Source organism: Struthio camelus, chromosome 2 (genome assembly GCF_040807025.1).
Source record: "Struthio camelus isolate bStrCam1 chromosome 2, bStrCam1.hap1, whole genome shotgun sequence".
Classification (NCBI taxonomy): domain Eukaryota; kingdom Metazoa; phylum Chordata; class Aves; order Struthioniformes; family Struthionidae; genus Struthio; species Struthio camelus.
Genome location: NC_090943.1, coordinates 135,658,048 through 135,672,657, shown reverse-complemented (window position 1 = coordinate 135,672,657; position 14,610 = coordinate 135,658,048). Strand labels below are relative to the sequence as shown.

Sequence of the window (14,610 nt, the reverse complement as noted above, 5' to 3'; positions counted from 1 at the left end):
CTTGCCACTTCTACCAGGGGAAGAGGACATATCAGCAGGAAAGAATGAGTGGGAAATTAAATTCTTCCCACTTGTGTCAGATCTGCCCTTATATAAACACATTAACAGTAATTTCATGAGGCGTCAAACATAGGAATAAATACTGAGGGATAAAATAATGAGGTGTTGCTATTGAGCTGAACTGTTGCAGCTGATATGACTGTGTATGAATTATGCAGCCTGAAAGAAGGCATATGTTACAGCACTCAAACGGTCGCCTGTGCCTGCTTCATCTGATCATTAGGTTTTGGCTCCCCTAGGTGAATCCACCTTTCTGCCTTCGGCAAGGCCAGTACAATAGTTAAGGAAACACAGAAACGCACACATACACACACGCATACCTATAGACACTAAGCTGTTCATAGAAGGCCAAATGCGTTCCTGTTAGAATTCCAGTTAAATCACTGAAGTTACACCAGAGATTAATTCTGTTGAATGTTGAATAGACATTCAATTCCATTTTTAGAATAATAGCACATTTATTAAGGTCTTTGGCTGAAGTTGTAAAGTTACACTAATGTAAACAAGAACATTTTGTTTGTAATTTGCCACATCTATTACAGCTTTGCTAGGTCTCCAATTAGAAACTTAAGGTTCATTTAGTACATGCACATCTGGTACTGATTTAAAATGACTTTCCTTTTTCATCTAAGGACAGAAAATGACCTAAGTAGCCTTTTTACCCAGTTTGAACCAGCATTCTGTCTGAAAGCCAGAGACTTGACCGTTTAGCATGCTGAATCCTCTTCCCTGGGGGCTGTTTTTCTCCCCTTTGCAGTAAATATGTGTGCAAAGGGCAATGATGTACATAAATATGTTGCAAAAACGGGATGCACGGAAGTACTGACTAGTACTGACTAAGGAGAAAATAATGTTTGTGATAGTAAGAGAAGAATTAGAAAAACCACTGAAAACTTCCCTTGGTTATGGCTACAACATTGAGGAAAACATATTCCAAGGTATTACTGCTAGAGCTGCTTTCTATTGACAGGTTTATCAGTCAAAAGAATTTTAGAAAACATTCACAGTGAAAAATGAAGAAAAATGCAGCCCCTTCTTCTGATCACATGTAATTATTGTACCTAATTCAGAACTTCAGAAGGAGCTATGACGACACACTGCGATACTTCCAACATCCCTTTAATTCCTAGACCCCTCTCTGTATACAGGTTTGTACAACCAAAACACAGACACGCAAGCCTTATTTGCAAATGTCCCTTGTACGCTCAGAGATTAATGGGAACAGTTATAATATATGACACACAAACGAAAATATCTTCATATGGTAAAATAAGACCGGAAGTATGCTGGCACCTGTTTTAATCTAATAAATTGCAATATTCTCCGCAGAAACAAAATCAGAATGTAATACATTTTAAGCATAACCACCCCCTAATTTCAGTTAGGCACCTGACATCATCTCGTCCATGATAACACTTGCTTTTTTTGTCTTTCAAAGCCTATTTTCTCATATAACATTTTCCTAGTCTCTTAACAGTTTGAAAAACATATGTGGTTCCTGCACAAAACCTTTTCAAACTACAGTCTAATATGTCAGGTCACCAAATGTTTGTGAAGGCTCGGGCATATATACACTGCCCTCAGGTTGTTTCTGTACTGAGTTTCAATACCTTTATGTATGCTGTGGTCAACCTGCAGGAAAAAACAAGAACTCTATGGATTTCAGAAGCTGGCTCACATCTTAGGAACAGAGATTTCATTTTGGCATAAAAACATGAGGTTCTTCTTCTTCCTCAATAGCTGCATTATGTTCTACTTTCTGATTCATTTATATTTACTATTTAAATAGTAAAAGGAGTTCCAATTCAGGAAATATAATTTGGAAACATAATTCTATTTAAATTCCAGAATAAGCATTAGCTTCCAAAACATAAAAGCCAGAAGCTTTATGATAATTGAATTTTTTTCAGTAAGTGTAATTCATCAGTAAAGCATTCCTCTAATGATATTATTGTTTCTTTATTTAACTATTTTTGAATTTCTGAAGCCTCTTCAGTGCCACATTCCAAATACTACATTAATCATTTGTATTTTTAGAGTCCAATTTTCCTGCCAGAGACATAGGTTTCATAACAGTTACTAATGCTCTGGGTCTGAAAAATTAGGCCTTTAAAATAAAGACTATCTACTCAGTTAAGACGTCTTGTAATCATTACTTTGTACTATTAGATCCTTAATGGAATAAAGAATGAGTTTAAATTTATTCTAGAAAATAGGATTGCCAATTTTTTGAAACAGGGACTATCTTTTATTCTCTTTGTACAGTGCTAGATTAGAAAGGGCCTGGTCCTGGAGTTTTAAAAATGTACTTAATAGATGATAATGAACAGGCAAAGTGAGTCAAAGAGCAACAAAGATATGCTAAGCCAAACTCCTAGAATAATTAGTTTAAAAATCTAGTTGCAGGCCCCTTTTTTATGGATACGTTATGTGGATTCCATAACACATCATTCTGCTGTGTTCCAACTTAATTTAAGCACAATAGAGATAAGAGAAGTAAATTTTGTTCTGCTATTGCAGTGTAGGACTTATTCAATCATTGCTGTCAACCATGAATAGGAAATCCAAATTAAAGCTAGAAATTTTAGGTTTTGATGCATTTTTCTTAAACTGAATTCTACAGAAAGACTGGTGATTGTCTCCTGGTACAGCACATAAAACGACAATCACAACAGAAACGCGCACTCTGCAGCCTGTTAGGTTTTTCCATTACATGGTCCCGGACGATTACACAGCGAGCGAAGTTTTCTGCTTTGTAAGTAGAACAAACATTGCGGAAGGAAAAACAGTGACTACCCCAACAGCCAACTCACCCCTCCAGGGGAAGGAACCACTTTACACCAAATATCCTAGTCCCTCCCTTCTCAGCTTTGGCCTAACGCCCTGGCCAAGCACCGCAGGGCCAGCGGGCTGCTTTTCCCCACAGGGGCAGCCTGCTGGGGCCAGCTGTTCCTTGTGGGGCTCAGCACCATCCCTGCCACCAGCTTGCAGGTGCTTGGTGCCGAGAGGAACCAAAACCTCTGCTCTGGAAGTTGACCAAAAGCATAGGCAATACTTTTTCTGAGTCAGTCACCACCCATGACCATGATCCCCTGAAGTTATGTCTGACTATGACAAACTGCCCTTTGGTACGGTCTCTGCACCACCCGTCAGATCAAGGGCTTAACCTCGGCCTGGACTTTTTAAACAAGGCAGAAAGGAGAAACAACAAAACAAAATAACTTTAATGTGCCAGACCAGTGACTTCTCTGATCCTTACGTTCAGAAAGTTCTCTCTCCTCCAGCTAAACTCTGCAAATGCTTATTCAACAGCAGATACTAGATAGCATAAGTTTTTTTTAGTTAGTGACTAAGTGTCAAATCCTGATTCTCGTTATAGCTACCTTTAATAGGAAACTAGATTTAGCTACACCATCCGGTTAACAGTGAAGAAAACCTTTTCTTTAAAGCCCAAATGATTTAACTTACAAAAAGAATTCAAGCAATGTTCTCTGCTTTATTGTTAGTCTGAATGACTGTATAATTTATTGTGTAATAATAACATATTCAGTGTAAATCAATGAGATGCATTTTGTACCAGTACTTTTCCTCTATTCGTGCTAACATCAACATCCACCCAGATCTCCTTCCCGCAGCCAATATAACTCTCCCTCAGCATATTCTTTTTGGCCCTACCTGACTGTTTCTTACTTAAAGCTCCCATTTCTTTATCTGTCCGATCCATTTTACTGGAAGTTATGTAAAAACATAACCCAGAAGAACAGAAGAGATAACAGTATACTACAGCAAGGATGAATGGCATTTGCCAGCCATTAGCCAAACTCACTACTGCTGTGGGCTTCATCGAGAGTTGCCCTGTTTTCCAGAGGGTCCGACTGAGGTGGAAGGAGTTCTGCAAAGGCACAGACCCAGCTTTGCTGGTCTCACTGCAGAACCAAGATCTTTCCCTCCCTCCTTCTGCCTTCCTGCCTGTTCAGCCTGCCAGTCTTATAGTGGAAGGAAAGGAAATCTTTATAAGTTTGGGAAGCCCCTATACCCCATATCCTATATATAGCCTTCAGTGACTACTGCAATGCAAAAAATAATTAGCAACTGAAGGATGCAAAACCCATCACTAGGATTTACAGTGGGGTTTCACCAGTCACTTTTTTTTTTTTTTTTTGGTTTGTGGCAGGATTATATTTCATTTAAAAATAAACTGTCACACCTTAGTATGTTTTAAAATATAAGGATGCTTTTATATTTTAATTAGAACCTACAAGGTGTTCATGTGGACTTGTGGTTCCTGATACTTTGTTCACTGCAGGTAGTGGGGTTTTATACACATTTTTACCAAGGTATCGAGGCATATGTTTGTTACAGTATAATATATGTCCTGTCACAGTTTATAGATTAAGTAACACATTTAATTTCGTATTTCTGAAGTGCTCATGTAAAAGAAACAAGGGCTTATTAGGAACAATATTAAAATCACTCTGGCTTTATGAAACTTCAGTAAAAAAGACCACGACAGGTCAGGAAAGAGCAAGAAGAATCACTGCAGAAATACGGAGGTAGGGAAAATTACTATTTTGACTTGCATACAAAAGGAGGCTTTCAGCACTGCTTTGTGTTCTACTTGGTTTGTCTCTTACAATCACTCTGAGTATTTCTGCAAGACAGCGAAGAAAAAATCCCCACCTTAATATCTGGCAAATGGGATCCATAAATTAAAAAAAAAAAAAAAGATAAAGACTCAAACATTTCTTGGACTGACATGTATTTCCTTTTATAAATAGAAATAATACCTTCAATGCACAGAAGTGAGAAAGTATTTGCCCAGGGATGGCCACATGAAAAAGGAGCCCCAAAATATCTGTTAAGGCCTGAGCCTTAACATTCTTATTTTCCACTTTATCCTGTAGCTCCTGTCACTTCCTCAGCACTGAGGTGAGATGCACTATATCCCAATTGTCTATCAAAAAGTAAAATATTTAGCAATACTACTGAAAAAGAGAGAATGTATGTAGCGCTAAACAGTCAGGAAGCGGGTTAGGGAAAGCTCTGCAAAAAACATTGGTGCTCTCTTCAGTGACTAGCAATGAACAGATCCTAGGCCTAAGCCAAAAAGAAATTGAAGGTAATAACAACAAGAGTGCAAGGAGTTACACATGACTGTCGCTTCTACTGGCAAAAATGAAGACAGAAGTAACTATGGGACGTGATTTCCACAGCCTGTGTGTATACGGTGCAATAGGCTACCCCAGAGCACGGCCGGTGTGCCCAAGTCCATCACGGGTCTCCTCTGGTTGGCACATCTGGACTGCCTTCCTTAAAGCCAGGCATGCCTGGAGATAGTGGGAGCCCAGCTCTTGCTCTGGCATCACACGGACATTGGCACATCTACGTAACACTGACAGACAGGCCAACACCTTAATTAAATCTTACGCCTGCTGACTGCAACATAAAATAATCCCAAATATCATCCTGCAGTTTGTCTTACACCCCAAAACTAAAATACTCAGAAGAAATGAAGTGGTACTCCCCTTATCTTACTCTCCTAAAATCATATTCTGCACATAATCAAGTTTCATCCCTATAAATGAAAGAAGCTGCCTACAGTGCTTAGATGACGCACTTTCCTGAAACAAAGTCTCTGAGCTACAGCACATTTTGTACCTGTTTTTGTTCTTCTCCTAAGCCGTCCCACATTGAAGCTACAATTTTAGAGACTTCACCAAAAGTAGCATTTGGGTTTTGGCCCTTGATGGCTGCTTGAGTGTCTCGAAAGAATAATGCATAGGCAGACACAGGCTTCTGTGGTTCATTTGGGTCCTTCTTCTTCTTCTTTTTGGGAGTTTTGGGTTTCTTTCCCATATCTGAGGCAGGTCTCTTCTCTCCTCCATTGACCTGTAACACAGAATGAGAAAAGTACTGTAAAACAGCCCATTTAAGTCAGCCATCATTATAACTTCTATAAAGCACAGGCATTTTCAATTCTGCAAGCAAAATGTCATTTTAATTGCCATATTTGAAAATCTAAATGACTCTACAAAAATCCATTATAAATATTCTAAATTATGTAACTGTTTCCCTTGAAGTGCTTCACATTTTGTTTTCATACAATTGTTACCTGATTTATAGTTTACTTGGTCATCTTTTCACCTCTTCTCAGTTTTATTGCTAATGGCTATTGCATGCCTATAATAGGTAAGTCCAGGGCATGTTTCTTTACACACTGAGCACCAATTCAACCAAATGAACCATCTGAATACAGCAACAACACTGTAATTTCGACCTTCCTCTCATCCTCACCCTTTTCCTTGAGAGGCCTACCCTAGGCTAGGGCTCAGATCAGTTTCTACCGCAACGGGCAGGTGTCCTTCCAGGGAATCTGAAGATAATCTGACCGGGAATAAAGTGGCTCCTCCTGATTAAAATCCTTAGAAATAAAGTGTTACCAGCATGGATCAATGAGTTTGGACCCCTACAGAGGATCACTTCTGATCCTTCTAGATTTTGCCTCAATTTTCTTTTTCTCTGCTCTTATAAAAGAAAATTTCTGGTGGTTTGAAAAAAGGAGTGAAAGAGGAATAGTGTATGAAGAGAAGTGCATGTGCATGTTTGTGTACCAATTCAAAAAAATTGCATATAAGAACACGTAGATTTGTGAAATGCAACTACACTTTGCTATTTAAAAACTTAGAGACCCTAATCACTACCACAGCACCCTACTTCCTTAGATGACTTACAAGCCTATATATAAAGGGACATTTCTCTAATTCTTCAACAGATTGGTGCTCCATGGCAATGTATCTTCTGCTGACGTGATGATATAATTCACTATACCTCTAGCAATGATGCGTGATCTAACCAGAGGACCAACGTACTGTGCATCACAAGCAGTTTAAAGTATGAGGAGATCGTGTAAAAGTCACAATCTAATAGGTAAGACTGCCATTACATGCTTGCATTTTTTTTAAATAATGTTTATCCAGTGACACATCAGAGCACAGGTGCTCTTCAAATCAGCCAGAACTACATGAGAAAAATGGCTGCAATATTCTCACTTTGAGAGAAAATCCTTTTATTTTTCTTACATGAGTCACTGCATTCTGTCCAGTAGGGCCCAGGTGACTACAGTGAACAACCTAGATCTCTGTGGCTTTTTAAGCATGAGAACAATATGATGACCACAACTTTAAAATGAAGTTGCTTGTTACATAAGCATTATGATATACTAGATGTGTTTTTAATATAAGGTTAATAGTCTTGGAGCCTAATGGCAGTATTTCAGAAAATACAGAAAAACAGCAGCAGTATGCTACTCATCATTAAGTTACCTCTGTCAAACTTCTAGTCTTCTGCTATGATTTCAGTCTACAAGGCAGACAAAACTACCAGCTCAACGATATTCAAAGGACTGTTGTGTGCACATATACACTCTGTGCTCCCTCGTTAATTTGGCAATATCAATCCAAAATCTCCAGATAGTTCTAAGCGAACTCCATGAGCAGGGAGGCTGGACAAAAATTGAGGTCATGGTTAAAGTTTTTACCGTTATTATTTGCCAAGTTTTCTCAGTTTTCAAAGTATTTTTAGACTAATGAGATTCACAAGATTTCTGAATGTTAGGATACCACATTATCTAAAGTTCCCTTAAACTAGGTGATGTGCTGCGGAAACTGGTAATAAGAAGTCTTCTGGTAAATCATTCTAAGAACAGCTTTAAAACCTAATTCTCTAACCTGTCTGATCAAGAGACTTCAAAAACCCACTGTGAAAAAGAGAGTACTCCCAGAGGAAATTCTATTTGCTTTATATAAAAATAACTAAATAAAAAGAATACCAGAATTCCAGTACTAATAACCTTGCAAATGGCTGAGACGATGGCCTACCTTATGCTCCCATCAGTCTACCAGCATCATAGACTCCACTTCTAACCACCAAAGCAGAGACAGATGGGAAATAAAATAAAAAACATATATATTCTGGTAGGCATAGACTTGTGCCTCAAAATCCCTAGAGGTGTAGTTAGCTCATCGTAATCCACCTCCTGTCATGGCTTATTGCTTAATTATGGTGATGTATTTAACTTATTTATCACAAGAAAGCAATAATCTTTCACTTTTTTAAAGTGTACATTAACCATGTTGCACACATAATAGATCACAAGACTATCTAGTGCAGGGTTTAAAACTATCAAGTAAGGCACATCGTGGATACCTAAATGTCCCTTGAGAAGTTGGAAAATGTCTATAAGCATATTTAAAATAAACTGCAATAGTACCAAAGCCTTTAATGGAGCTAGGAGAGCTGTTTTATGCACACTATCTTGCAGTAATCGCTGTAGTTTAAAATAGATTTTAATCAAGCACCATCTGCATAATAGGCTGAACAGACAACATAGAATTCTACTTATAACTCTTATCATATAAAGTAAATATTGTAAAACCTCTACCACATAAAGAGAATACGCTGCAGCAGTTCTCTGGTAATCGTGTTTCTGTTAGTTAATTCTTGCTACTTGCAGTCCTCTTACTATCTTCCCTCTAAACTACATTATCCAAAATTCGCTCGTAAGTGATATTCAAATGATCATGGAAGAAAACCCTGTCATCCATCTATGGAGAAATACATATTTGCAAGCCAACAATGATTTCAGCATCTCACAGTTATGCTTGGCAATAACAGAATACATGTTCAATAATCGAACAATATGAATTATGACAAGAATTACATAAATGTAATATTCCAATTCTGAGGTGGTCAGAATAAAGTATGCGGTAAGTGGCCACTTTGTTTAGAATGTTTTTATAGTTGCTTATGTCTATAGAGTTTTAAGTTTACCCTTTATTCTTCTAACCACAGTCCTATGTATTGAATTTAGAAGACTTAAGCAGACTTAGGGTTGTATACCACCTGCACAAACAACTGCCTTGGTCAAAGGCTACAGTTCATATTTCCATGGTCCTAACCAGCTTTCCCTCTGTACAGATGCAGCTTCATAATGATGCTCCTGTTGTCACTGATCTTGTGGTCAAGCAACGTCAGCCGTCTTGCTTTTAGAGCAACCGAGATTTCCTGAACACAGCTGCTTTCCCTCTTTTGTGCTCCTTAGCTAAGGAGTATGTGCAGTTTAAAGCCCAAGTGGCCTATATGAAATGGCCCTTATTAGAATGAGCATTGCCAAAAATTTTTAGCAGCTGCTGCCAGTAGCTGTGTATATATACACAGGCCTCTATAAAGCCTGGATAGGGCCTAGAACAATTTGAATGATATTTACCACTGAATGAACTGCCTGGAAGCTCAGTGCATGCACAATTACACCAGTTTATAAAGCTTCTCTACTGCTGGTATTTGGGATATGTGCATTAAGTTGATGTGGCAATTTCCTATATGCACTCAAATCAATGGTGCAGTAGGGATACAATTATATTTCTAGTCCAAAGGCATATATTTGTTTATACCCTTGGCCATCCCCATTTTATTAATTCACGCAAACCTGGAACAGGACGCTGAGATTGCTCTACCTTTTCTCCACAGAGAAATGGCTATAGTTGTTAGGGTTTTCTCTACCAAATCTGCTATCAAAGGTTCAGTGGCTTCTCTGTTAAATGTAAAGCTGGGTATTCAGCTGGTATAAACTAACGGAGGTTATCTGACAATGAGGTAAAGGAGAGCTATACCATTTGAAAATATACTTTGTCTTTTTAATCAATGCTGGTAAAGGAATTGGCCAACATCTCTTGCCAATTCAATAGGAGAATGTCACTGTTGTTAATAGTAAGATGAATTCAGAGGGACTTGTTTTTTACACAGTCTTCATGGCAGGAACATCCTACTGACTTCATGAAGCTGTGCTTCGAAATCTGTTCAAGAATGACGATCTCTGGTAGCTACCATGTGACGTTAACGTGCACATTGCTATTTAATGACTGAATAAGGAACTCCGGCTTTGATTTATTAAATCATACCTCACATTTACAGGACAATTTATTAAACAAAGAGAAAACTCCAAATTCAGCAAAGTTACTTGCAGGTAAAAGATACAGCTCTCACAAGAGTCAGAGCTGCCACTCTACGGCTTCCTGACCCCATTCAGCGTTGTCTCTCACTAGGAAAAGAATTTCTGGGATGAGGAGAAACCTCACATACCCCTCCAGAGCAGCTCTGAGAAAACTGTATACTGTCACGGCTGAGGAAATGGATCTCAAAAGAAAGCTGGCTTATACTAAGTACTTGTATCCCTTCATTGGCAGCTTCCAGGAAGACCAGTATAACAGAAAGATACCCGACAGAGGAGTTTAAATTGTATACTACAACAATACACTGCTTTCTTATACTGATTAATCAAAATCTCTTTGCTTTTACAGAGGGATAAAAGAACTGTTATATTGGATCAGCTGTTCTAGCCCAGTGCACTGTCTCCACCTGTGGCCAACTTCAGGCATTAAACAGGAAGATATAAGAAATCCCACAGTAGACAGATATGGCATAATCTGCCCCCCATCAAGCTTGCAGTTTAATCCCTATTAGTCAGAGACTAATATAAGCCCTCTATCATCAATATTAAGATCCTTTAAAACAGTACTGTTAGCACAGAAAATGATAATTATGAAAGAATTTGAAGGTAATGTATTAACTTCTGCCTACTGACTAATTTTTCTTTCTAATTTTGTGTTTTGTGTTTTCCCTTTTCTAATCTTTTTCTACTTAGACTAAGAATGAGAGAATTTGAAAGAGAGGCTTCTAAAACAATATGGCTTATTAAAAAGATCTACATTATATAAACTGGTATCCACAAAAGCAGGGCCAAGCGTTACTTGGTATGCAGACTTTGGTATTTCTTATTGAAAATATTAGCTTCAGATGAGTCACTGTCTGCATGAAACCACAATCGTACATTTTTGATAGCATGAAGTGTTGAAAAGGTACATCACACATAGGGGTTAACTAATTGAAATATTCAATAAAAGAATAAAGGATACCTCAATTATTTGATTGGACTTTCTCTCCAGAAGTTTACAGACCTCCGCATCCTACACAATCCCATCAATATATAAAAATATTAGCAAAGAAACAGGAGTAGCAAATAAATTATTCTGAAAAAGTAAAGGCTGCCTTGAATTATTTTTACATAGTTGTATTCTAATGTTTCCCTCAGTAAGGAAGTGCTCATTTAAAATGTATGAATTATTCAGCAACTTTTAAAACCTGAAGTTTGTGAAATTAGAGTAAAGTTCTGAAATAAAACTTTGAATCAGAATTTATTCAAAATGTAGTAAAACATATGTTTCCAATTACATGATTATTTTATAGCTCGAGGCATGAAAAACAATATAATTTGAAAACAAATCAGACTTACATTTCTTGATTGGATTATACCTCCTCAGTGACTCACAATGTGTTTTTTTTCACATTCCTTGCAAGTCTGCAACTTTTCCCCACAAGATACAGCTATGTTACAACATCTTCACTACAGCGTAATAGGACTGCTATTTTGTAGTGACCATAAAACAGAGCTAAGAGGTACTCAATTTCAATATGCTCTATTTCCAGTTTATTGGATGACTTTGTGCTAAGTCACAATCCTTTTGTGACTCTAAAATTAAGACAATATACTTGCTTAACTTTGGGGAGGTTTTCAGGATCTGGGAAGATTTGGGAGGTTCTTGCATGCAAGCTGCTATACAGATTGTTATTTATCATTCAAATAAATTTCTTATTTATTACTTAAATTATGATTATTACTGTATGCCTTTAGTGACAATAAAATGAAGCCTAAATATATCATCCTGGCGTATCAGCACCTCCAGAAGTGTAAATGCGTAACACATCTTTTGAGTTTTTCAAGGTAAGATTTTTAAAGTTGTTAGAGGATCTTTCTGTTCTGGTTGCTATGATGTTCACTCATCTTGTGATCAAGTAGCAAAGATTAGCACACTGTACTCACATTTCACACTTTTTATAGCAGTAATTGCTTGATCTTTACCTTAGAAGATGCATCCATTCTATGCAGGCGAGAAACTTCAACCTTTACATTAAAGTCCTACAGGAATGGCTATCCTTTAATCTTCTATAGGATTCCAGTTTGTTCACTCAAAGACAAATGATGTCTTTAACTCAAGCTGCCTAAAGAATTGACTGGAAACTGGAAGTTGTGTATTCATAACCCTTTTTCACTTCATTCAATCACCAACAATTAAAAAAGTATCACCTTAACAACTGTGGCCATACAATTCATTTAGCAGGTCCTAAAAATATCCGCCACTTACATTGTAATCCTAACGTCTAAGCCTACCTTAGAGCTATCTTCTCCTTCATCTTCATGGACTGAACTGGATGGTGAAGGAGTTGCAGATTTGCTTCCAGGTGGAGAGGGTGAGTTGTGAGGAACATTGTTTCCACCCATATTCAAACCAAGCTGTGCACTGAGCTGGGACTGGTTAATAGTAGTCAGCTGCCCATGCTGCATCATTCCTGGCTGCCTAATATCTGCAGGTTGAACCCTTGGCCTCATGGTTGCCATCTGAGGATGGGAACTATACTGGGCTCCTTCTGTATTCCGTAAATCTTGCATCTACAAGAGGAAAAAAACTGTATTAAGCATATCACTAATAAAGTGCTCTGTTCCTTTAGACCTCAGTTTTCCTGATTGGCTACATCGTGTTTAAAAGAAATGGCAAGTACTTAAATAAACATATAAATATTGGAAATAAACAAAATAGGATATAATTGACATATGCATAACACTGACTGTTATAAAGTGTTCAGGCTCTAGCCTCAGCCCATGGGAATAGGATGGCGCACTAAAAGCTTGTTTCTCCAAGGGGGGACAAAAGGACGCTGCTTTAACTGCGTGCAGAGTATTTCAGAAATGCTAACAAACAGGGACAGGTTTGCATTCTGAAGTTCAGAATGAGAGCAGAACACCAATATCCTCAAAATTCCAATTTCCAGATCCTACTGTTCTACATAAGATTCGTGTGTGTTTGAGCTGGGAATCTGGGATCTAGAGTTTTTAGAGTTTGAGTAGCTACTGTTAAGTCCAAATCTATTCTGCCTCACGCTGCCCAGTGAGATTCAGAACACGGACAAGAAGGATCCACCCGCTGCTAGCCTGATCAATTGATTCCTGCGTTGATTTGCTGCTAAGACATACATGAACCGAATGCCCTGAAGCTGCAGAGTTGACAAATGAATCCATTGTGCTATGTGGGTCACCGCGTCGTAGCATTAACGAGATATACTATTTTAATTCAAGCAACAAATTCTGTCTCTGCAAGGATAAGAACTAAAAGCACTAGAGGATGAAACTCTTTTCTTACCCAGAGGTCAAATGCAGCATACATAGACACTATAGCAGACTGCCTATAACGTCTTTCAGTGTACTCATACCGAGACATGACAAAAGACAAAGAGCATTGAGGAGAAGCTCAGGTTTAAGCTAAGGTGTTCAGTGGGTGATTTAAAATTGAAGTGTCAGTTCAAAGCTGAAATGACATAGATATAGTTGTCTTTCCAGACAAACATGCCATACATATCCAGTAGCATCTGACAGGAACTGTCGTTGCATAAGTTCCATTATGGTAAGGGCATGTGTTAATGATTCAATATATTAACATAACCACATTTATTCTACTGACAGTCTTTGTTAGCAGTGCTATCCGAAACGTCTAAAGATCACTCAAGTTGTTGCTTTGTTTTGTTTTGTTGTTAATTTTTTGGTTTTTTACTTTTTATACCTCAAGATTTCTACAACCTCTCTCTCTCATACACGCACTCCTGGATATCAAGTGCAATCTGTGAGACAGCTCTCAACCAGCCAGCTACTGAATCAGGCTCAGAAAAAGAAAAGATAAATCTGGAACTTCACCTTTTCTCTGATTATTGATAGAGTAAAATATTACAAAATTTTAGGGAGATATTTTACGAGCCTGGGGATTGATTTTTGTAAAGCTGACTGGCTGGCAGTAAATCAAACTAATAATACCATTCGAGCTGGAATACTTACCACTTTAAACGTACTTGTAACTCTCAAAAGTATTTGAAATAGATTCTGACAACATGACATCACAATTATACCTCTATGTATGTTGCTTTAGAAATTAATAGCTTTCGGTAAAAAAGTGCTTATCAATACAGATACGTTCAAGTTCATTCAATGGCTACCAAACCACTGGAGGAGTAAAAGAAAGGCAGACCAGCGCACAAAATCAATTGAGGGCTGAAATTTGAATCCTGGTAGATATCTATATTTTTAAAGATCGCCGCTGGCTCTTGTTGCTCCCTTCCCTCCAGTACCAGCTTCCCTTCCAGGCAAACGTATCTGCCCGGGAAGCTCCCATCACCTCCGCCTCCAGCAGGCAACCTACAGCACGGCCGCCGCTGCGCCCGTTCGGCTCTCGCTCCTGCCGGGCTGCATCTCTTCCCATCCAGCTGTTTTTCGCTGGGGAGCAGTTGGTGAGCGGAGAGGGCGTGCAGAGGTAGCCCCGAGGCCGCGTTCGCGAGCGCTGCTCACCAGCTGCTGCTTGCTGCCGCCGCCGCCGCCGCCCCACTCCCACACCT

General features: G+C 38.5%; 1 protein-coding gene across 8 annotated transcripts in view; it reads right to left on the bottom strand.

Moving 5' to 3' along the window:
• TOX (thymocyte selection associated high mobility group box) overlaps positions 1–14,610 on the bottom strand; it is a 222,734-nt gene that overhangs the window by 34,226 nt on the left and 173,898 nt on the right. For 6 of the 8 annotated variants that reach the window (XM_009673517.2, XM_009673516.2, XM_009673519.2 and 3 more), the window contains 2 exons: positions 12,344–12,622; positions 5,719–5,949 (listed from right to left, as the gene is read on the bottom strand). In XM_009673517.2, the coding sequence (XP_009671812.2) occupies positions 5,719–5,949; positions 12,344–12,622 (510 nt within the window). The remainder of the gene's footprint in view (positions 1–5,718; positions 5,950–12,343; positions 12,623–14,610) is intronic. The other 2 variants (XM_068932638.1, XM_009673523.2) reach the window with 1 other exon arrangement.